Here is a 24,381-nt window from a genome sequence, read left to right as displayed (position 1 = left end):
TTGTTTTGGTTTTTAAAACTTGGAGTTGATGGCTGGACTAAATTATAGCTGGAAGTTGAGAGGTACAAGAAAAGATGTCCAAAACACTGCTCCGTTTGCTCTGTATAGGGCAGAATTGCTGAGGCTGCACCACTCGTGGCTCCTGAGCCCAGTGCCAGCATACAGAATTCCCTCCTTACAGCTTTTCCATTTCATGTGCCAAGTATCCAGCTCTTCAGTCTGTTATAAATCTTCCCTAATTCTGTAATTGCTTTGGTAGTGATTATAGGCAGACTCTTGTTGATCCTTGTGTGGTTTTCCTTTATCCACATTTTCTGTGGGTTCTTTTATTGTTGTAGATTCTTTTTTCCAGTTCCTTGCTCCCCTTTTGCAGTTCCAGCAGGCCCCATGGCTCCAGTCCAGTGTCTTCCCCCCAGCAACAGGCAGAGCCCCCTCTGCATCCGAGTCTGCCTTTCCCTTACGAGCTGTCAGGGGGAAGGGGCACCGTGTGCCTCTTACACGCTCGGAAATACGGGAAGCAAACGTGTAAGTTCATGCATTTGCAAATATGCTCTGAATCACGCTTGCAGGACTGGGAATTGCATTCAGAGATGGATTTGGAAATCGCGGCAGGCAGAGTTAAGCATAGCTTTAAGCGCGGTTGTACAGTTCCCCAGGTACCCATGGATGTCTCTAAACACAAGCAGTTACAACAGCAGCAAAACAGTCGCGCTTGGCTGATTGCTTGGCACATGCTCGAGTCTGCAGGCAGGCTGGCTGCTGTTGCGGAGGGGTCAGGATAGGCGCCGTGCTGTCCCTCTCTGCTGCAGCAGCGTCGTCCCACACTTTCTGTGCCTCCCTCCAGTGCGGCAGGACCAGTAAGCCTGGCTGTTTGGAGCTCCAGCACTCTGCCTCCGTTCCATCTTTTCTCCCTCCCCACGGATGTCTGTTCACTTCTCTGAATTGCACTTGTGCAAATGGACCTGACAATCCAGTCTGGCCAAGGGCAGGCACTTGGAGTATGATGTTTGGATAAAAAACAGTGATATTCCCACTTGGTTGCAAGTGAGATTCGGATGTCTTCCATGCCACTTTGGAAGGACATGGTTGATGCAAAGCTGTGGTTGTTGCTTCATTCCTGTAATTTCAGCTAAAACTGAGACCATAAAAGCCATAAAACAGGGTTGGATATTTGGGAAAAATGGATTAAGCTTTGAGGGAGTTGAGAGTTTGACTTTGACCTGTTTTTGGTTTTCAAACTTGCAGCTAGTTTCAGAAGTGCTAAGCTGGCATTTCTGAAAGTAGCCCAAGGATTTTACAATGATTGTTAAAGGGGGGTATTCATGTGGGTCAGCTCATGAAGCACCTTGAAGAGTTTTGTTTTCAGAGACTGGAACTGTTCAAAATGGAAAACACTTATGACCTTTCATTCAAACTTCCCTTACATTCAGGGATTGCCCTTCTATTGAATGGGCATTGACTACTACCTTTAATTTTTCTTTTATTGTCTGCTCACACACTTTTCAACTTTAATTTCAGGCTGAAGCATTCCCTTCTCTAACCATGGGAGAGGCTCTTCTAAGAAAATGGCCATCTGATGTACCTTGTGGTTGAGCAGATGTTATCTTCTTTGGAAATGAAAATCTGCCTTGAGTAATTGCACATTCTTCCTGGTTCCTCGTAATTAAGGCAGAAGAAAAGAACAAAACCTGCTGATTTCATTTGAGTAATTGCTTCATTAAGTTATTTGCTTCCTCACCATAACCACCAGCCCAAAGAAGAGAACAGCAGGACCATCAGACCATCTATGATGATACTGTAATGCTGTGGGTCTTTGGTGCTTCATTGTCAGATGGAATCACAGGGAAAGGAGTGAGGAAACACACTGCTAAATAATTTACCTCTTAACCGTATGCACCTAAGACCACAGAGAGCGTCTGGCAGTTGGTAGCTGTGCTGTGTCCTCACCAAGTGAATCAGTCCCCGGAAAAAGCAGAAAGCTAATGTATGAGGCTTCAGATCAACACAGCTGCCTTGCCTCCTGTATCTGAGCATTGTGAATTGATGCTGAGAGAGTGAACATCTGTGTTTGCCTATTGTGCAGCAGGGAAGAGGAGAGCTGCATTAAATCCTGGCCAGAGGCAAGAAGAATGTGGCTCTGGACTGGAATATGGTGAATCGTCGCTGTGGTGATGGCTGATGTCACTGCTGTGCTTTGCGTTTCGTCTTCCTGGGTTTGGCAAGCAGGTTTGCACGTGCATTGGGCCACACAGGGACTCACCAGTGAACACACTGCCCCAGGGACACTGGGGACAGGTAAATTGTTAAGTTACATGGATTTAATTGAGATCTCAGCCATAATTTCAAATAGGAGATTCTCTGTCAATGTGGATCTGAGCTCTTCTCATGCACACCTGACTGCCACATCTCCGTGATTCACTGATTTTGTTGCTTGTGAATAACAGATCACCCCAAATGTGTTTCATAAACTTAGCCCGTATTTCCTCACTGCAAGCTGGAGAACCAGGCTGCTCCGTAAAAGCAGCTGCAGGATTTATGCGTGCCTACTGACAAAGTCAGGGCCCGGAGGCTCCTTGGATGTAAATTCTGCTGAATCTGCCCCAAGTGCTGGGGGAAGTGGTTCCAGGTCACTGCCCATCCGTCCTCCAGCCCTCTGCAAAGCCTGTATTATCCAGGAACCTCATCAGGAACTTTGATCATCCAACTGATTTCCATCTCCCTCTCCAAGATCTCAGCAGGTATGTTTGTACAAGGCAGGCTCCACCGAGCTCAGAGCTGGCTGACCCAACACGTCTGCAGCTGTGTAGTTAGGAGTAACGAGTTTGACAGCCCTGAGTTTTAATTCCAGCTTGGGCGGCCCTTTCTCAGAGCCATTAAAAATAAAAATCTGTTTATTTTTTTTAATAACTAAATGAGGATAATGATGAACTTAAGTAACCAGGGCATTGTGAGGATTAACTGTGGCACAGCCAGCACATTGTGTGAGCTGCAGGGGAAAGGGAGAGCGATCAGAGGGGCTGTCATATTTTGATTTCCTCAAGAGGGTGGCAGAAAGGGGGGCAGATTCTGCCAGTGCTGCAAGCGTCCAGTGCTGGTTGATTGGCTCTTGTCCTTTCTCGCAAAGCAGCTTGCTGTCCTGGGCACCAACGATGGGAATTGTGCCCAGCAAAGGGCGCGGAGCACGGACTGAACTTTGCCTTGACCCAGCCCGCTGGCGCAGAGCCCTGCCTGCTGCGGTGGATGGAGTCAGTGGGCTGGCTGAACCGCCCGGCTCTCCCTGCTGACTTAGGGCATCCCAGCTGTTGGACTTCTCAAAGCATGCAGGGTGAGTCAGGCCCCGCTGCGCATGCAGCAGCACCAGAAGCCACCCTTTGTGCCTGCCCAGGTGATCACAGGCGCTGGGCAGTGAGGGTAGCCCTTTCTTGGCCAAAAGGTCTCATCTTCTATGTGATCTCCTTCCCCTCCTGCTTCCTTTTCCTTGAATCCAGAGGTTCTCCAAGCTGGGTTTGGCAGGGTTTTCGCAGCGATCTCTCTGGCTGGGGTGCAGTGCCACCACTCGCCTCATGCCCAGTTTGGCCGCTGCCTCCCCGTGCTGGGCAGGACGTTGCTGGTGCAGAGCAGGGTGGAAAACTTTGCATCCTCTCTCCAGCCTTGCAGCCACAAAAGAGCATTTGGTCAGGGAACAGGAGCCTGGAGGATCCTATGTAAACCAAACAGAGCTGCAGAGAGGGATGTGGGTGGTTTATAGTCCTGACACCCGAGTTTCTTCCCCTAAATCAGTCAGAGAGACTGTTCCCTGAAGAGGAGGCTCAGGCCGGCTCTGTTGCTTACTGGCAGGTCTTTGCAGCATAAATTCCTGCTTATCCTTGTTTCTGGTCACCTGGGGAGCTCTGCTCTCTGCCTTAACAGCCAGGTTTGCCTACCAGGCGCTGAGTAACTTCCAGCCTCCCCACACCTCTCCCTGGGAGAGCTCAGCCTTCCTCCCCTCTTGCAAGACAAGAAACTTGGTCTGAGAGGTTGAATGCGTCAGTTGAGAGATGCAATTACACAGCTTGGCATACCTGAATGTCTAGCTTTGTGCTAGTCCATAAGAGTGTATGTTTTGGTTTTTGTTTTGTGGGGTGGTTTTTTTTTTTGTTTTTTTTTTTTTCCCCAGGAGGCTCATCCCCCGCCTTACTGCAGTACTTGGTGCTGCTCTCTCCCCAAGTCTCTCCCTCACCTTGATCCTTTCCTGGGCCTCTGGCTCCCTGCCCCAGCCCACTGTACGTAGCTGGTGGTGCTCATCCCTCTTGCTCCTCTGATTGCTGTATTGTGTTTATTCTGAGAGACTGTGTATCTCTGTGCAGCACCCCCACATGCTGGGGAACGTGCTTGCCTGGAGGATGCTGCTGGGGCAGAGGCAGCACATACCACTTGCAGAAGATGCTTTTCATGCCTGCCATGAAACTCCAACACGTGTTGCGGGCTAAGCTGTGAAGAACCAGCTGCTGAGGGCATCATGGCTGGGAGCTGCAGCATCTGCAGCCTTGGTGGGCTCAGAGGAGCCTACCACGCTCGCCCCTCGAAAAAGATCACTGCTGTGCGCATGGGGTTGGGCATCGTGAGATGGAGACAAGCGAGGTTGACACGGCCTGTCTGAAAAGAGGCTGGCTCTGCTCCTCTGCCAGCACCGTGCTGCTGGGGAGGGATGCGCTTGGCAGAGGGGATGGCCAGGCTGTGGCAGGACGGGTGCGTGCGGCGGGTCAGAGCTGAGCCGTTTTGGCAGGGCTGGCTGCATGAGGCTCACACGGTGCCTGCCTGTGCTGCGGCTGGGCTGAGCCAGCAGCCTGAATCCCTCAGTTTCAGGAACAATGAAGTCCCTCAGTAATCTTATGAAAGAGGGGAAAAAAAAAAAAGCTATAAATGCCTTACCTATTTGCAGCCTGTGGGCTCTGTATTGTATTAAACATTAACCTGCCCTTCTGAGCCAAGAGACTGATTCTCTGGGTAATTCTGAGGCTGGGCAGCCAAAGAAAAGGATTCTTTGTCAGACAGCATTTCAGAAAAAAAAAAATCCCTTCAGCCATTTTCTGTCTCATCGTGTTTGTTTGGCCCTGCGGTAGAAAGCCGGCTCCACAATTTGCTGTCTGTATTTGTGTAGTCAAGCTGATCAGATGGCTGTCCCCTGGCCATGGCTCCCAACATGCTGCTCACCCGCAGCCCTGCAAAGGCGCAGGCACGCTTGGCACACGTAATCATGCAGACATGCGGATCTGTACCAAGAATCACACACATGTGCACATGTGAGCACACACTTAATCAGGCACACATGCTCATATAGCCATATGTGAGAACAGAAAGTTGTTTTTTGATCTTCTGTAAAGTGTATCCCTGTTGTGCCCATCAGAGATGCGGGTGAGAGCAGAGCCGGGGGATTAGCGTTCGGGAGCGGGTCCTGCTCCTGACTTTGCCCTTGCTTGGTGTACGAGGTGGGGCAAGCCCTTGTGCTATTGTTTCTCCTCCATCAATTGTGACTAATGATCTCGAAAGCACTTGTGGGAAGCGTAATGCTTTGTTACTGTGGGCTTAGGTGCGTGTTTGCTGAAGCAACAAAGCTTTGGTGGTTCAGGAGTTTTCTCAATGACAGAGTTTTTTGCGAACACCTCTGTGCCCGAGACCGCAGCGTGGTCGGGCGGCAGTGGGTGGAATTGTTGCTGCTACGAACCTGGGAACACACGGGTGCTCCTGCGCCATTCCAGTGCAAAGTCTGGCTGCTTAGCACTGAATCCCCCCGCCACTTCAGCTAGCTCGTCAAATTTTGCACTAAAGCCTGAGAGAGGCTCAGACAATCCTTTTTTCCATATCTTTTGCAGAGGCGATAATCGAAGGCTGAGAAATGGTAACAAATACGATGGGGCTGTATCATCTTAATCCAGCTCATCTTCTCTCACCCTCTGTCCCCGTGCGATGCCAGGCTGGGGGGGCGGGCAGACCCTATTTCTCCTGCTGTGGAAAAGTCTAAAAGGCCAAAAGCAAACAAACCCTTGCTGACTGCACTCGCGCTGTTGAGCTGGCGGAAGTTTCTCATGTGGACGGGGCTTGCGCTCTGCACCTTCACGTGGGCGACTCGCCCGAGTGGCTTGGAAACCTTTCCAGCCATCAGCCCGGTCCTTCCTGCAGCAGGTCAGGCTCCTGTGCTTCGCTGCCTTCAGCCACAGCTGGGCTTCCCCTGCCCTTTCCTCCTCTCTGTGTTCATAATGCCCCCCAGCTTATTGCTTTTGCATAACTCAGTGTCCCGTGTGCGTTTCACGAGGGGGTGATCAGGAGCACGTCTGCTCTCCCGGCAGACCCACGTGCCGGGGCACGTAAGGAATATTAAAATGGAGCATCCTCTTCCCAGTAACCTGGGGGAGATGCCCGATCCTGGTGCTTTGGGGGCACTGGTTATGGGGGACGTGGCTCCCCACATCCTCCCCGAGCAGCGCGTAACCGCTCTCAAGTGGCTCTCCCGGTGCTGTGAGCCTGCACAAGCATTTTGCTCAACTTGCAGCCTTGAGAGAGCCCTTTACGTGTGGGTTTGAAGAGGAGAGGGGTGTTTGCACTGCGGGCTGCTGGCGGGCCGGTAACGCACTTTGAACTGGAAACTGCCTGACCTGAGCCGCTTGGGCAGCGAAGGGCTGTATCAAAGCTGTGGGGTGAGCTGGGATGGAGGGAAGAAATTCCTTCCCTTCCCTCTGCCTCTCTGGCTAGATACACTGGGATTTCCAGGGCTGGGAGTTAGCAGCAGTAATCCTCGGGGACTGTTTGTTTTCCGAGGGGATAATGTGCCGCCGGCGGGAAGGCTGAGCCTCGCTCAACCCCTGCCAGCTCCCGGAGAGTTGGAACAGCCCATAACCGTGTGTGAGATGAGGAAAGGTGTGCGCTAATTAATGGGAGCGCTGGGCTGCCCCTCGCTCGGAGCCACGCGTGTGGATGTGGAGAGCGTGCGTCCCCTCCCCGTCTGTGCTCGCACCAACAAAAGGATCGCGCCCACGGCACGGCACCCCAGGGACAGCTTGCCCCGACGCCTCGCCCAGCTGGTCCCGCTCATGTCCCGGCTCAAAGCGGCGGCATGAAGAAATCCTCGTATTCAGGTGAGCAAGCGGCTGCCCCGCTGCCTCTCTCTCCTCTTGGCTCTCTCCCTGTGTGTCTGTACTGGGAACAGAAAAAGGTTATAAAACCCCCAAAGTACAACTTGCACAACTTCTCCCTCCAAGCGGCTCTGAGCGGCTGTTTCCCTGCGCATAAACAAACCCTGATGATCAGTGGAAAAGGCTGAAAAGCAAAACAAATCCAGGAAGGCAGCTTGTTCCAGGCGAAACTTGGTGCTGGTGGCACGGAGCTTGTTTTTCAGAAGGTACCTGTGCCGGCACGGGGTGAGTGCAGTGCTGAGCGGCAGCTTGAAATTAAAACAAAACAGTGGTGTGTGCGACACCGATTGCCGTCGGGTGGAGGGGCTTCCAAATCAGGGCTGGAAGAGGGGATCCTCTAACGCTGCGGGGCTCCCCTCTCCCTGCTCCCTGCCCTGGCTTTCCTGGTCCTATCTCGGGGCGAGGGCTCTGTGCCCTCCGTTCTCGCAGGCTCCCGCAGGCTCCTTCCTCCCCAGCTAACGAGGGAGCAGGCAGCCGTGACTGAAGTAATTCCTCCGAGCTGTGAAATCCTGCCAGCGGTCCCGAGAAGTGCCTGGCGCATGATAGAACAGACACGGCTCCCACAAAAGGTCCATTTCTCGCCCTGTAAAGCCCTGGTGCCTCTGGCAGCTGCTCCAGGTGTGTGGCTTTGCTCCCCAGCTGACTTCTGCTCAGCTCCAGCTCCTGACCCCATGTAAGCCTGGTTTCTGCCCTCTCTTCACCCTCGCAGCTCCAGGGACGTGGTGTCATCCTGCTGGCCCCCTCCTCGCGTCCCGAGTCACGCGTCTGGCTGCGCCGCCGGGGTGGTGAGGGCAGTTGCCGTGCCGCGAGTCGCTCGAGCCACGTCATGGCCAACTGGACTCTGCCTGAGCTCATGAGCCACAGGAGCTGAGGGCTGATCTTCCCTCGGAAAATTCCCCGCATGATGCTGCTGTCTGTTTATTGTTAAAATTAATTAGGAACATTTCTCTCTTGCCCATTTCTCTTCTCTCATTACTGTTGCTAAATGGACTGCCAGGGAGGTTTTATTTAGGGCTTATGTGTTGGGAACCTGAGAAAGCCCTAAGCATGATTATTAGCACGTTGTAATGGATTAAAGTGGCCATTAATGTTGTGCGTAGGGAAGCCTGTTATTTGTACAGGCCTCCTGAGCTGCAGACCGTTGCTAAAACAGCCCTGGAGCAGACAGGAGCGGTGCAAGAACGGGTCTGGAGCTAACCGGCTGTCCTCAGGCAGAGCTGGCAGTTCTGCGTGACCTGCGATTATGACTTTTGACAACGAGGCCGAGTGGTCCTTAATTGCCTTCCTTGCGCTGGAGCGAAGCTGTGGCACTGCGAAGTGCCTGACGTGGTGGATGTGTCTGGTCAGCGTCCAAACCCGCCTTCCCTTTGCGGTACTGGTCAGTACCTTTAGTTCAAAATGAACTGCAGTTGTATTTTGGAAACACTTGGTTTGCCTTGAGATTTCCCTTGGGATGGGGCAGTTATTTAAGGAAAATGAACAGAATTACACTAGCTGGGATGCACTACACTGAAGCAACAGGATAATTGTGCTGTGAGCACCCCTAAGCTCGCAGAACGTGCGGGCAGCCCTTCTGAGCAGCTCTCGTTGGCAAAGGCTTGGCTGCCAGCGTTGCAGCTCCCGGACGGGCTGGGCTGCGCCTGGCCTGGCCTCTCGCTGATTCATCGGGCAGAAAGGCGCTGGATGAATCACCCCCGCGCCGGGGAGACTGCCTTCGGAGAGCTGCCGCCTCTGCACGGGGCAGGGCCGGCCCTCCTTGTCCCACAAACGTGGTGGGTTTACAGATTGGAGGACAGCGATGGTAACTTGTGCTGGGGAATTCTACTGGGAATCCGAATCACTTCTCCAAGGCATGAGTAAGATGTACAGAGCGCTGCAGAGCCTCTGAGCTGTCTGCTGCCCGAGAAACTGGTGGGGTGACAAAATGGCTTTGCAAAGACGGCGCTTCCCAGGTGCGTTGCTGACAGCCTCCGATGGCCTGGAAGCACAGGGCTTGGCTGAGGATCTCCCAAAAATGATGACAAAAGGAAACAATAAGCATCTTCTGAGCCCTTTTTGAGGTTAAGGAGCATCCCTTGTTGCTGGCCTCGTTTGCTCCTCCCTGGTGTGTTCTGGATCTGTCCTATGGGCTGGGGTCCTGCTGAGCCCAGCTGGGGGGTCCCGCTTGACATCCGGGGGCTGAAGCTCCAGCTCCCCACGCCGTGAACACAGCGACACTGCCGTATTGCTCTCCTGTTCCAGGCTGCTCCCCACCTCAGGCAGGATTTACCTTTTTTAAAGCACTTCAGGGAAATCATTACCCATCTGCTCTGACTTTTGAGTGCGTGCCAGTAGGTGTGGTGGGGATGAAGAGTTTGCCATGGGATGCTTTACCTCTTACCAGCACAGAGGCCCAGACCTTTGTGCCGTAGCCATGGGCACATGTGGCTCAGCCCAGTACCAATTTTTTTTATTTATTTTTTTTTTTCCTGGAACTTCCTGGCACAGTGTGGTAGGAGGAGGGGAGAGAGTGAAAAGGGGATTTTACACAGCAAGTTAAACATGAGCAATAACCGCTATTGGAGCCAGCTCTTACGTGTTTGCTTTAGGGATGTCTATTATTTCAGATGCTTAAGGCAAGGAAAGTTTTTTTTTGTTTTTCTTTTTTCTCAGATGTTTTACTTCTCCTGGAATACTGTTTTTTTAAGGATTTTTCAATTCTTGTTTTCCACTACTCAAGCACAATTGCAGGGCCAAAGTAGCAATAGGCAGGATTTGTGATAAATGACAGGATGATTTATAGGTATTTTAGAGGATGGTGCAAATTGTTCTGGCTGGGGGACCATTTGCAGTTTCAGGTTTAGGTGGTAAGATGTTGGCATGCCCTGAAGTAAGGATTGCCCTAATTACCGTACCTGCGCCGTGGTTGTGTGTGAGCCACCCTTACCTAAACCGTGGACTCCTAATTTATCGCTTAGGCAAGTAGGGAGAAACAACATGAGGATCGAGGGCTCATCTGGATGGGCACTGCCCGTTGAGGGGGCTACGGGACATCCCTGATTTTCTGAGATGGCCTGAAAAAACTGAGACTCAATCTTTTTCAGGGTGATGCTGCGCGAGAGAGGCCCAGGGTGATTCCCTCCGTGGCTTTTAACCTCGCTGTCGTAAGCGTGGCTGGGTGAGGCGGAGATGACCTGGTGTTTGCAGAGCCCCGTTGTCCTCTCCTGAACCGGACTTATCTCCTGTCAGTTAGCTGGCATTGTGTTGGTCTAAGCTGTGGAAAAATGAACAGAGTTGACTTTTAAAATTTTATTTTTAGTATTTAGTTCACTGGCCAAATGGCAGGATCAAGGAAAAAATATTACTCAGATACAACAAAAATATTCATTTAATTTTAGCTTGTAGTTTTGAACAGAAATTAAAAATAGTTTGTTTTGAAATAAAAAAGTCAATTTTTTTCAGCTCAAAATCGCAGCTAGCTCTTATTCCCCAAAGCTTGTATTGCTGGGCCAACAAGCTGTCATTAAAAAAAAAATAAATTATTGTACTGATTTGCAATCAACCACAAGAAGCTGGATCCTCAGCCTGTGACTGTTCAAACCCATTGCTCAAAACCTGAATTCAGTGCATGCAATGCCTCCGCCAGCTCAGACCAGTGACCTCTCCCACTGCCCCATCTCCGCTGGCTGTCTCCATGTGAAACAGCCCTGCCTGTGCCTGATGTGCCAACGCGTGGCCACGGTGTCTCTGCTGCAAGTCAGTTTTGGCCTCTGCGGCTTGAGACCGAAGCGCTCGGCAGTTTTGCCATAACAAACGGGTCAATGAAGAGATGCAGCAGTCCCGGCACAGCCGTGCAGTGCTTGTGCAAGGAGGTGGTGGAGTAAGGAAAGGCATCAGCCTTCAGGAAGGCTTCTGCAAAACAGCAGGGCAGAAAAAAATAGAAAAATCTACTGTACCCAGAAGTGGCAGGTTTCTGTTTCACCCCGTGCCCTCACTGTTTGGTGGGACGGAGCTGTCACCGGAGCCACGGGGATGGAACCCGGGGTAGAGGGAAGAGGAGGAATGACGGTGCTGGCCGTGCCCTTGTGGGGTGAACTGCCCCAGTACCTTGCCCGAGGCTGTGGGAGTTTTGCACGATGTGGTTTTGTGTTGGCATTGTGTTACCTGCTGTTATTGAAGTAGCAGGAAGGAAAATAACAAGGACTGCAAAATGAACTTGTTTCTTGGTGATCCAAGAATAGCAGGAGGCTGGTGTGCGGACAAAGGGCTCTGCGTCTTGTTTTCAACGTGCGGAAAGGGCTGCAGGTTGGCTTGGCCAGCTGCATGGATGACCTGCACCATTTGGATCCACGTGAAAGCTGCTTGATAGCAAAAGTCCATGGCAAGGTCTATCGCATCATGCTGTTCCCTGCTCTGTCCGAGTCACCTCCCCGTCGCTGCATGCACGACTGGATGCGGCCTTCGACATTCCAGCTGGCTGCTGCCCCGGATCTGTTGTTTGAGCTGTTCCCAGAGGGACTGGGTACCATTGCCCTGCGTGCTGCAGGGATGCAGAGTGAAAATATGCACGTCCTTCCCTTGCCACGTCTCTGAATTTCTTGATGCCTGGTGTATGATGGGTGGCAGAGGAGAAGGCCTCTGGGCAGCGTCGCAGACCGTGCTCCCAGGCCAATGCCGCGCCCGAGAGGCAGCATTGCCCAGGCTTGTGCTGTGTGGTTAACAGCTGAAAACCTTTCAAAATTCTGTACATTACTTTTAAAATGAAAAAGGTGTGCTTTGGAGAATTAGATTTAACATTCCTGACCTCTCCTGTAGTAGCAAAGCCTGTAATTTTCCTAGAGTGCTACAAATTGTTGGAGTTTTTGATGGATGAAAGCACCCTGCTCCTTAGACCAGTCGTTCCCAGCTGCCTTCAGAGCCTCACAGTCTGCTTCTCTGGCTTAGCAGATCTCAAGAGTTGTTGATGGCTGCTGGCATCAGTCCTGGCAAGCTTACCTCTGTGCTTCCTTGCTGCAAAAAATGAGGTGGGACCGTGGGATGTCCAATCAAAAGGCACAATTGTTATATTTTACTTGCCTGCTGACAGAATATATTGCCATGGATGTCAACGCATGCTGCCGTCACATGTTTCTGATGGCTCATGATGATTGATGGAATCTTGTTACACGAAAATTTCTCCTGTAGCAGTGCCACGGTGTGCTGGGGTGGCAGGATCTGCGTGATGAGTTTGTTGGGTGCTCTGCCGTTGCCAGGTTTGGCTGGCGTGTGCGGGCAGTGGTAGAGCTTTGCTTCAGGTAGCAAAACATCCCAACATGTGTTAGGAAATAGTTTGGAGAAGCAAGGGAATCCAGCCTGTGGAGAAAGCCAAATAAGAAACCGCAACATGCAGACATATGCAGAAAATAACCAAAAGCCATGTGGGGCCCGGCAGGGTGATTATCCACTCCCCCAAAACCTGGGGTGAGCAAGGAGAAGTGGTGCCACGTGCCACTGAGAAGAACTGCCTGCCCGCTTGCTGTGAGGTGGGGAGATTCCTCCCGGAAGCGGTGCTGCGGGTTACCAGAGAGCGGGTGTGGGGTTTTTTTTGCGAGAGGCTAACCTGTCCCCTTCTAGACAAGAGTCATAGAGTCACAGAAGGGTTTGGATGGGAAGGGACTGTTAAAGCCCACCCAGTCCAACCCCCCTGCCAGGAGCAGGGACATCTCCAACCAGATCAGGTTGCTCACAGCCCCGGCCAGCCTGGCCTGGAATGTTTCCAGGGATGGGGCATCCACCGCCTCTCTGGGCAACCTGGGACAGTGCTCCACCACCCTCAGGGTAAAAAATTTCTTCCTTATGTCCAGTCTGAATCTCCCTCCCTCTATTTTAAAACCATTGTCCCTCGTCCTGTCACACCAGGCCCTGCTGAAGAGTCTCTCCCCACCTTCCCTGCAGCCCCCTTTGGGCACTGGGAGCCGCTCTCAGGTCTCCCCGGAGCCTCCTCTTCTCCAGGCTGAACAGCCCCAGCTCTCTCAGCCTGGCCTCACAGCAGAGCTGCTCCAGCCCTCTGAGCATCTGCGTGGCCTCCTCTGGACCCTCTCCAACAGCTCCACGTCCTCCTGATGTTGGGGGCTCCAGAGCTGGACACAGCGTTGCAGGGGGGGGTCTCACCAGAGCGGAGCAGAGGGGCCAGAATCACGATGCTGTGGGTTTTGCTGTGGGTTTCTGCTGTGGGCTCAGAATCATGAGGTGCTGTGGGTTTTTCAGCATAAGGTGGGATCCAAATCCAGGACAAAGAAGAGGAGGGGACTTTGTATTGCAGCCATTTGTGAAGATTTAACTTGTCAGAGAGACATGCGAAGTCCTTGCTTGCTTTGTGTACGGTCCCCGTTGGCATGTGGGAGAGGCTGGGACCCACCTGTTCCTAGGAGGGGTGCTAACTGGCCGTGGCAGTGTTCTAACAACACATCAGGGAGCTTCCCTCCCTCCGGTCCCAGTGTCCTGAGGAAGAGCAGCTGTGCTCGCGCAGCCCTCGTTCCCCATGGAAATCGCACGCTGCAAGCGGTGGGAGAGTGGCGGCACAGTCACTGGTGAGTCAGCCTGTTCCCACACTGGCCTGCGATGACTTACCAGTGACAAGGACAGTTCGAAGCACCCTTTAAAGGGTTATGTTTAAGAGGAGGGTCCCCTGCTGCTTGGGAAGCGGCTTCCTTCTGCGTAACTCGTTATTCAGGTAATAGCGCAAGCTTGCAGACCTTCTTTGCAGCTGCGGTGAGATGGGGCACCCCCTCTGTCAGAGCCCAAAAGGGAATCCCAGCTTTGTGCTTGTAAGGCCGCTTCCACCGTCAGAGGTGAAACGGCCTCTCGCAGAGCTTGGTGGGATTCTGGTGTCTCTAGAGCAGAGGCTGGCACCAGCGTGGGACAGCACCAGGAGGATGGGCGAGTTTCGTCTGGTGATGTTTGTGCAAATAGCTGGCGGTGCTGGGCAGGAAGGGGCTCGTGGTGAAGTTCTTGCCCAAGCTTTAACCCTGATCACCGCGTTACAGCGGTCTGAGGCATGATATAAGTTACCTCCACAACTTTTTATTTCAGTGAGGGCAGGTTTGAATCTGGTGCCCAGGGCATGTAGTACCTGTCCCCTTCATTTCCCTCAAACACACAAAAGTCTGCTGCTTTTGAGGCTCCCAGGTCAAGCAGTTGGGAGTTGAACTGGGGGGATGACTGCAAGCTGGAACTAGTAGCAAAAGGGTTGTTTTTTTTTTTTCTATTTTTTTTTTTTCCTTTGTCCATGCCAGATGAGTATTATTTACAGGAAACACTCTGAGATTTGTTTAGAGAAGGAGTGTAGAGGGAGGAGACAGCTAAAGGCATAATGGAAATCAAAAAGGTCACAGTAATGCTCCAGAAAGTCCACGATTTCCTGGTGTGGGAGTATTGCTATTCTAGGGAGCGAGGGAGTGATGGAGCCTGGGCTCCGATTCCCAGAGGGAGAGAGCACTTGCCAAGGGATGCTCTGCAGAGGAACCCGCTCCTTTTTGGAAGAGCTCAGCACCCAGGGACTTGTGGGGCTGAACCCAAAGCAGCTGCTGGGGACGCAGAGGGTCCCTGACACTCGGTCGTTCCCTCAGCTCGTCCGGAGTCCGCAGGCTATGGCAGTGGTGGCAGGGAAACTCTGAGTGCGTGTACCTGGGGAGCACGTCCTAGTCCTGATCCTCAAGAGCAGCCCCTGGGTGCGAGTTTGCTTGCGTTTTGGTGTTATCGAGGGAGATGGGGATTGCCTGCAGCTTTACATAACGGCCAGAACAAAGGCACCGAGGACAAGGTGCCCTCAGCAGTTACTACCGAGCCAAATGACTCAGTGGCTGAGCTGTAAGTGCCTGGACACGCACCAAGAAAAACTACCAAGAAAAAGAGCAGATCTGGGCGCGTTACAAGTCAGGACAAAGGCCGTGTGCATGACGGAGCAGGGAGGTGGCAGGGGTTTGTTCCAGTGAGTTTAAGGTCGATGAAGAACTGGGTTAGTGAGGCTGGAGGGTTTGTTTGTTCAGCTCTGGGATGCAGAAGACCAAGTGTTGCCCACTGGCTGGCAGGGAGCTCCCAGTCTGCCCAGTTCTGTGACTGGGGGCTGCCAGCCACCAGCACTCTGCAGCTGCCTTCTTCTCCTAATAGTCAGCTTCCGTTCTCCTTCCAAGAGGACTTTCACTTAATTTTTAAACTTAAAAGCAAAATATATGTATTTTAAAATCAGTAGAACTGAGGATGAAACCTGTTTCATTGCCCGCACAGAATTTAAGTTGAAGCACTGAAAATCGAGATTGTTGCCAGTCCTGTAATCCTCCTCGCCCCAGGATTTGCTTCTGGGAATGTCTCCAACCTCGCTGGTTTTCAATATCTTAGTGATAAAAGAAGTCACGTATGCTGTGTTGCTTTTATCTAAGGTCAATTGCTAGAAGCACCAGGAAATCCTGAAAATGAGACCTTTATTCCGTGCTCCTGCAGCCCTACCTGCCACGTGAAGGGCCTTTTCCGCTTTGGTGCCCTGCCTTTGTGTTTAAGAGCGTGTTTTATCGAATTGGGCATGATACTGAGAAACATGAGTTTGAGTTGTGCCCAAACTGTATCAAACCCACCACATCCTACCCTTGGATTTCAAATGCCTCTTTTGAAATATTTTTTTTAGCAGATAGATGATGACTCAGAGCTGTGGAGTATTTACTGGACAGTTCAGACTTACGCAGCCTGAAGGACTAACGTTGCTGTAGCTAATTGCCCTTTGATGTTAATTGTCATTCAACTACATCTGCATCTGTAAACGCTTTTCCAAATTGCTGTGAGATGCTGCAGTTGGCAAGTCCCACATCTGGGTGCTGGAGAGGTGGTTCGTGCTGCGGGTTGTTGGGATTGTCATGGCTTGGGTGGTCTCTCCCGTCCTGCTCGCCAGCTGCGGCATGAGGCTGTGATTTATTTTCCGGAGTGGTTTTTTTGTCGGATAAACCTCCCAACAATGATGTGAAATAATCTGACAGCTGATTCCTGCAGTTGATGTTGGGAGTGATGATTTAATCTCGGGGAAGATGAGCTCAGCCCTTGTGAGGCTGATCCATCTGCGGAGGTTGCAGACCTGACTCCGCTGCTCTGCTCCCCATGCTCCTTCGCCTACCAGTTGCTCTCTAGGAAATCGGCATCGAGCATCAATGTTCTAAAATACATGTCAGGCTTTTCGGATAGTGTGTATGCAGTGGGGAGAGGGGAGGAGGATGTCTGTGACCGAAGGTTTTTGTTTTGGTTTGGTTTTGTTTGACTTTGATAAGTTTTTAAGCATTGTGGGAAAAGTCAGAGCCTTGCGGTTGAGCCGTAGTGGAGGGGGAATAGTAAAAAGTTGTTTCATAATATGTGTCTGGATTAACGTTCAGATCTTACTGCGCCTTTTATGTCCTTTGGGCTGTGAATATATGAGTATGGGAGCCCCTGGGAATGCATAGAGGCCAGAAAAGCCTCCTGTGTCAATGTGCTGGGTACTTATTATTGCAGGATCCGTGTTAGACCCTTTTACAGGCTGCTCCTGTTCCTTGGTGGACAGCTCGGCTGCTGTTGGCAGAGTGAGTTTGTAACACGGGAGAAGTGTTAGCGGCTCCGGACACCGGGAAGCAAGGAGCTGTATGGCTGGAGCAGGGCAGAGTCACGCAGCCCTGGCAAGGTGGGACCTTGGGCCTGGGTAAAAGTAAAGCATGTCCTCGTTCCTGACCCTGGGGAGTCGTTTCTGTGTCCAGCGCCCCTCCCTCTGATGGATAGACTGCTACTGGGAGGCATAGAGGGGTGAGAAGTGTTTCCTGCAGGTCAGGGGTACACGGGAGCGTGGGTCAGCGGGTGGGAAAACAGAAGCTGTGCTGGCAGAGCACGTGCACGGGTGGAGACTGGTGGGAAGAGACCAGTACAGGAACATGGAAAAGCAAGAGCAAGGGCTGATAAACTGAGCATGTTTCCTCCTCAGACACCCCAGAAGATATTTTGAGCATTTCTGCAGTGCTCTCCCAACACGCACAGAAGATGAGGAAGATGGGGGCAGGAGGTGAACCAGGTTCCACGTGCTTCTGGGCCAAAGCTGGTCAGCTCTGGACGGGGAAGGGTATAAAGCATCAAATCTTGTAAGGATGCAAGAGAAAACGTCAAGACAGGAAACAATTTCTTCAGAGGGTTATGTGCTAGGATGAGTTAGAATAGCCGGAAGTTGTGCTGGTGCATACTGGGAGGTACGCTGGAAGAGAGCTGTGATAGACTCTGAGAAGGTAAGAGCTGTACAAGTAACCTTGAATTATTTTACAATTGCATTTCTTTATAAATGTTGTTATAAATAGTCTGAGGGGTAGTATGAGTTCTCATGACTACAGAAAGAAATTTTTATTGATAATTTCTGCTCTGTGAATGCTTCACAGTGAGGGCCGACATCTGCATAGGAACTCACCTGTCCCACAAACGGCGCAGCAGCCGCAAACAGTTTGCAGCCTTCGCAGCTTCCCTTGTGTGATCACAGCATAGGTAGAGGGCACAGGGCTCTGTACTCGTCAGTCAGACCCCAGCCCCTATTGCGTGGAATCGTACCTCCTTCAGAGCACCTCAGTGCATGTGGGGTTTTAGCTCCTCTCAGCGGGACAGCAGAAATGATGACCACAGGGAAAAACCACACTGGTTTCTCCGGTCAGGTGCACTCAGGACCAGAAGTTGCATATTCTTTTAAAATCTATGTAGTTTGTTGCAAAAGGCGTCACCAGATATAGAGCAGCAGGTCAGAAAAGGAGAAGAGGCAGTGTTAAAAATACTCATCCCGTGCTCGGTACGGCGATAAACTGTGACTGCATGTGGAGAGTAGGCTGCTCAGATACCCACTGACTTTTCTTCTTCCACCTCAGCAGCTCCTCGTGGGATGCCCGCGTAGGCACTGGGGCAGCGACTGTACCCAGGACTGCTCCGTGCTCTCCTGCGCTCTCTCTGGAGATGACCTTGTTTGAATTTCTAGGAGAGAATGGCGCTTGCCAGGGTGGGTTTGTTTGCATTTCTCTCTCAGCAAATACCTGGCTGTCGTGTGGGGCTGGAGCAGGTGGTGTGCAGCGCCTTGCCCTGTTCCAAGGTACGCACAGCTTCAAGGCATGGTCATGGCTCGTTAACCCAGCCTGGAAAACCTCCTGTTGACCCGGAGAGGTGGGGGTTCTCCGGGTGTTCCCGCGCAGCTCTGCTGCTCCCTCTGCGCTCGCAGCAGTCGGCTGCGCAGATCCGATGGGAGCACTGCTGTCTGCGAGGCTGTCTGCGAGGCTGGCCGTGCCTGGGAAGGTTTTCTGGCTTTTGTCATGTAGCTGGTCTGTCCTGGCTCCTTACGCAGGAGGGCATCCTGAGGGCACGGTGGGACCCCAGGTAGATAAGCTAGTTCAGTGCAAACAGGCTTTCGAAGCAGAGCTGCTCTGCCTGGCACCTGCTGGCTTTTCACGCCGAGGATGCAGTGCACAGCTTTGCAAAGGGAATGGTCTAATCCACATCTTCTACCAGGTGAGCTTCTCCCGGGGCTGAGCCTGGGTGCCGCTGGCAGTCTCATTTACAGGGCTCTGACAGCGGGCCTTCCACACCTCCATTTGCAGTCAGCTCCATCCCACCTCTCTGCAAGCACCTGCCTGGAGCAGCTGTCACCCTGAGCTATTTCCATAGTCAATGGTGGTAAAATGTGGTGATTCAGCCCACACAGGATATGAACCTCCTGCAACCACTGACTTGAGGGAGTCTCGTACATAGATTAGACCTTTGCACTGGTCCTTGCTGAACCGCATTGCATCCTATTCAGGTTTGCTGTTCATTTATTGCTCATTTCCAGTGTATCAGGATTAATTTGAATTCTAATATTCTGTAACATACTGGCATTTCATTGCCATTTGAGTTCATCTTCATCTTTTATAACTTCTCTATTTCCCATTTCTGATGGTTAATGAATGATGTATCCTTAGGTCAAAACAGCTGGGAGATCCGGCTTTGGATTAAAACCTGCCTTGGCGTAGTCCCTCAAAACATCCTGGAAGCGTCCAAGCCCTGTTGCCTGTAGATTATGGGCAAAATAAGACTCTAAACCAAGCAGAGACCTCTGCTTTGGGGGCTTAACAGCCTCTTCTGCTTTTCAAATCATGCAATCATAATCTTTGCAAGATTATACACTGTTTCAGCTCTGGGTTTTTTTTTTTTAATTTCACTTTCCTGTGGAATAGCCTGATGGTGACAGATGCCCAGGAGCCCTGGAGGTCAATGCTTTGTTTACGTTCAGGAAGCTTGGCATGAGTGGTGACAACTCCCTCTGGAGAGGGACATAGACGTTTCTCACCTCCCCCAGAGCACGGGGCTGCCTGGCCGTGCCTCCCCTCCATGCAGTGCCCTGCGGAGGGGCTTTGGACTTCTCCAGGGCATGCACTTTGTGGATAAACATCACCTTTTCTCCTGTGCTCCCAAAGCCTTCCCAAGTGAAATTCTCTCTGAAAGACATACACTTATGCCTTTTTTTTTGCCTGGGGAAACTGATCTGCAGAGGAACAAGCTGCTTCATTCAGTTTGTGCGGCCAGGCTGGGATATAATCAGATATCCCGACTCCTGCTCCGTGTCTAACGGCCGTGCAGATAACCAAAGCGCTTCCTGTTCCTGTAAGCATCTTCAGCCTTTCAGACATTGATCTTTGAGCTTGGAGAGAGCTAATGTCACCTTCGACAGAGGACTGAGGCCTGGAGAAACAAGGTGGAATTTAATTTTGCCTAAGCTGAGCCATCTAAAAGCAGCTCTTTGAGCGAGATCTGGTCCCTGCAGCCTCTCTCCAGCCAGGAGCTGGCAGATGAGTCACCCTGTCTCCCACCTCCATCTCAGGATGCTGCAGGGCCTGTGGAGGGTGTCTGGGGCTCCTGCACGGACTTCAAATGTGCCAACGCTCGGGCGGGTGCTGCCTTGAGGCTGGTGGGTATCTGTGGCAGAGCAGAGTCAAATCCAGGCCTTAGGACAATAACCAGAGGTCTCCAAAATAGTGGGCATCCTTCCTTCACAGGTGCTAAAGCAGGCAGCCTCCAGTTTGCAGCAGCGGTGAGCGAGCGACTGCTGGGTGCACTGGCAGCTTTCAGAAGTGGCAGCATCCCTCTGCGCGGCTGGGGCTGCCTCCCCTGACCCGCTCGGGACACAGCTGGGTCACCCTGAGGACAGGCACCGTTGCAGGTCCGATGTCTCAGAAGCAGTAAATACATTTAGTCTGCACCAGTGAACATTCTTCTCTGGCTCCAAAACTGTTCACGGAGGTGCTTTTGTGGGGAGGAAGAGGAGTGCCAGCAGGAAGCTTGCTGAGACAACACAGAAACATTTTCTGCCCATGATCTCAGCCTCTGGAGATAAGGCTGGAATTTTGGCACCCCCCAAGGCGTCCTCCCTTGGCCCCTCGTGGATCCCACAGCTCTAGACAGGGGAGGGAGGTTCCTGCCTGGGGGATGCTCCTGATGGGGGAACAAAGGGTCGGGGCAGGTTTGGGCTGGAGGGACATGGCAGTGTCACTGATCCCCTCTGGACAAGAGGTCTTGGAGTGCTCTGACCATGAAAGATGCCATTCACAAAAGGTCAGCTTGTCTGATAAGCTCTGATGGTGGTGTAGGGGTCATCAGAAGTGACCTGAGCCTCCAGATGGAGGAAAACCTTTCAGGTGTGGCCTGTTTGTGCCTGTGGCAGGTCACACACGGTGTGGTTCGTTACAGCGTAAGGTGCAGGTCAGTCAGCTTCACCGTGTTGGGCATTTTTTCTCGTGCGGTGCTGGGGTCGGTGCACGGAGGTTTGGGTTGCTCAGCAGTCGCAGGCTGAGCTTCCCAGGGAGAACCCACACTAGCACACAGCAGGTCTCAGTCCTGTGCGTACCTGGGTGTTTGTTACAGAAACAGCAGCAATTGCCTTTTTTTTTTTTTGCAAGGATTTTCTTAGTGGTGGTTGACCTTTTGTATTTGGGGTGAGTGACTCGAGGGAGGGGTTCTGGATTGGGCCAGAACCGAGCGTGCCGTGTCCCACGTACAATGCCGCCTTTCAGCCAGACCGACAGAATAGGCTTTGTCTCCTTGTGTGAGCCCTCTTTTGAGAGAGGAAAGCTTCCTCAGAGGCTGCAGGCAGTGCTCCCTGCTTTGGGATGGTTCTCACCTGTGCCAGGAGTGATTTCACTCCGCCTTTAGCCAGGGCCGGCTGTCTGGTGCTGCCAGGTGCTTCACCTTTCCTGTGCTGGCAGCTGCAGAAGCCCATCAGAGGAACGAGCTGCGCTGGGACAGCCTGGTACCCAGGGAGAAGAGCATGTAATCATGGAGTAGTAACAAGTAGTGGTGGTTCCTGCAGCTGGGGCTTGTTAAAATGAATCTATTCTTAATTTTCCTGCTGCCCCTCTGCAGAGCTGACTGTTGAGAGCATAGTTTGGCAGAAAGGTAGGTGTTGGGTCTAGAATTATTTTGTCCCTCACAAAGACTGAAAAGGGTAAGGCAATAAGATATTACCGCTTGTGTTGGTTCTACATCTCGTTTTTAAATTAATTTAGTGCTGTTGTGCTGGATGCCTTACTCCTCTGATGTGCAGGAGCAGGACACAGCAGACATTCTGGGGCTCAGCACGGGCAGTGGGTGCTTCTGAGAACCTGGTCCTCCTTTAAATGTCTTTAAATGCCTCATGGGAGAGAGGGGACGCTCACAGGAAATTTAATATTAGTGTCAATTGTAGATACAGCCCTAAGCTGCTTGTGTAGCTGGCTTTGGGATTGTGGGCAGTCCCTCTGACTTGGAGATGGAAGAGAACGGTAAGTGTGGAATCGATGTTTTTGAGATGTATTTAGGCCCTCTCAAGATAGAGATGGCTAAAGAGATTTACACTGCAGTTTGCAGAGGCACTTTTGCAAACTAGTGTGAGCTGGTCTGCAATGTTAGGCACTCAAATACGTCCTAAAAATTGGCTGAAGTTCTCTTCTATTCCAATTTCCCTGCTGCAGCCACTATTAAATATAATTGTAAGATGCAAGGAAAAACATTCAAGGAATGTTACTAGCTTATGGAACTGGATTGCCTTGGCTACTTCTGGGGCAGACTTCACAGGAGAAAACTCTCAATTGCATGGGTCTAGGGCTTCATCGTAGTCTCAAATTGTAGCTTCCCTTCTTTCCTGATGTTTAAGGACAGCAGACATTATCTCAGTAATCTATAGATAGTGCCTGCATCATTCCTTACAGTACAGCTAATATGTAGAAACATTAAATAATACATCCCTCCTGCTCCTGTAAGAGGGGAAGTGCTTAGCACCTCATTTACAGGCAGAGAGAAGGATATGTGGAGGAGGGGAGTTACGTGCTGTGAGTTGTGGTTGAACTGTGGTGGCAGCTGAGCAGTTCCTGGCTCCTCCATCCGCAGATGGCTTTGCGCCCACCGCCGAGCCGGTCCTCCCCAGCTGCCCAGCGCAGCGGCTTCGCAGGGCGGGTTAGCCCCAAATGAGCGGAGAGTCAGGGTGTGCCTGGAACCGGGGGTAATGACAAATGTTAGAACGTGGATGTTTGATGTCCCGAGGGGGCAGCTGCGATTCCGAGCTTAAATTTCTTGTGTAGGGCTGCCCAGGGAGCAGGTTTCTGAACTGCAGCTTGGACCTTGGGCTTTCTGACTTCTGGGCAATTCTGCAAAATACCAGGGTCACAGGGCTGCTCCTAAAGCCATTCAGACTCATCGTTGTACGAACAGATGACTGCAAAGTGTGCATGTTCAGGTTGCCGCCACACTAGGGATGCTCAGATTGAAGGGCTCCAGGTGGTGTTTGTAGCCCAAAGTACATTTGTGTGGAGGTTCGATGCAGAGAGAGAAGTGACCATCATCTCCTTGAGCTTAATGCTTCTCCAGGATTATCTATTCTCAATCAAATGGCCAGTCTGTGAATTTTGGCCCTGTGTGTCTGAGTTTCTGGCTAGGGAGGGAATGGGATTTAGCAAGTGTGGTCACTTGGCTGCCTCTTTACCTGCTGCTGGTTCCCTCGACCGGATGTTATGTGGCTGCAGTGGATCATCTGTCGTACGGAGTGGAGGAAAAGGGTGCTTTGTCAGGAGTCTGGCGTGAGATTGGACTTGCATGTTTGCATCTAAGGAAAATCACTGGCTGAATTTTTCCCTTCGCAGTCTCTTCAGAGTCAGACAGTGGTCTCAAAACCAAAGACTGCCCCTTATCTCCTCCAGCTGTGGATGAGGAGTTGCTTGCTCAGGCTGGGGAGTCTGAAGAGGCCAGGTCTGTTCTGGGTGTCCTGGGTGCTACAGGCGCTGGCTCACCTCCACCAAGGAGCCTGGTGGGTCACCCAGGCTTGGGAGGACCCTCAACCTCTGCCCTTTGTCACCCACAGCCCTTTGTCACCCACAGCCCTTTGCCTAGTGAGCCTCTGCCTTGTTTTTCTCAGCTTTTTTTCTTTACACATCCCCATCCCTCTCTGGGAAAAATCAACATTTGCCTTTCAGAGCCTGGCAAGCAGAAGGGGTCTGTGTTACATCCTGGTGGCAGCCCCAGGCTTGCGGGGGATGGTGATAAATCCAGTGGTGTTTGTTGCGGGGGGACCCTCTGAAACAGGGGTTTGGGAGTTCTGCGTATCCGGAACGAGCCGGGGAGCGGTGAGTGGTCACTGAGCAAACGCTGTGGTGGAAAAATAAAATTTGGATTGCATTGAGGTTACGAGAAGGCGGCAAGGAATGGATTTAAAATCTAACTAAGGATGATTTCTATTTTTTTTCTCTGAAGTAACACATTGCTGCTTGGTGTGCTGAAGCTGTGCCGCGTGTCAGAGTGCAGCAGAGAGCCAGATGCTGGGCTGGGAAGTTTGCACCAGGAGTTCTCCGGTGTGGTCAGAGCCAGAGCATTACAGGCCTGCGGGGAGCGGAGCCGCGGGTGTTTGGGGAGTATTTGATCCATATGGAAATACCACATTGCAGTTTTAAAATTCCTTTCCCCTCCTTCAAATCTGACAGTGGTTTTCTCCAACTAAGCCGCGGCCGTTGCCAGATGAACCTGGGACAGTTAGGTGCGCTCGTGAGTCTGGATGCTGGAAACGTTTGGGGTTTTTGGAAGGCAAAGGATGAGCAGTGACCAGTTTTGTTCTTTGTTTGCATAGTGCTCTGCATGCTGAGCCTGCTCGCGTGTCCATCCTGGCTCCTGGGGACTCTTGTGCCATTAATGATTAACTAACACATTTCTAGCTTGCTGAAGTTCTTGT

General features: G+C 51.7%; 1 protein-coding gene across 1 annotated transcript in view; it reads left to right on the top strand.

Moving 5' to 3' along the window:
• The first annotated feature begins 7,045 nt into the window (after positions 1–7,045).
• The window catches only part of SEPTIN9 (septin 9), a 137,498-nt gene continuing 120,162 nt past the window's right edge, over positions 7,046–24,381 (top strand). Inside the window, exon 1 of the mRNA XM_086762155.1 lies at positions 7,046–7,112. Coding sequence (XP_086618281.1) covers positions 7,091–7,112 — 22 coding nt within the window. The 5' untranslated portion in view covers positions 7,046–7,090. The remainder of the gene's footprint in view (positions 7,113–24,381) is intronic.

The sequence above is a fragment of the Chlamydotis macqueenii genome, chromosome 18 (genome assembly GCF_036417535.1).
Source record: "Chlamydotis macqueenii isolate bChlMac1 chromosome 18, bChlMac1.mat, whole genome shotgun sequence".
NCBI classification, from domain to species: domain Eukaryota; kingdom Metazoa; phylum Chordata; class Aves; order Otidiformes; family Otididae; genus Chlamydotis; species Chlamydotis macqueenii.
Note: the sequence above shows the minus strand (reverse complement) of the source record. Positions and strands in the feature narration are given on the sequence as shown.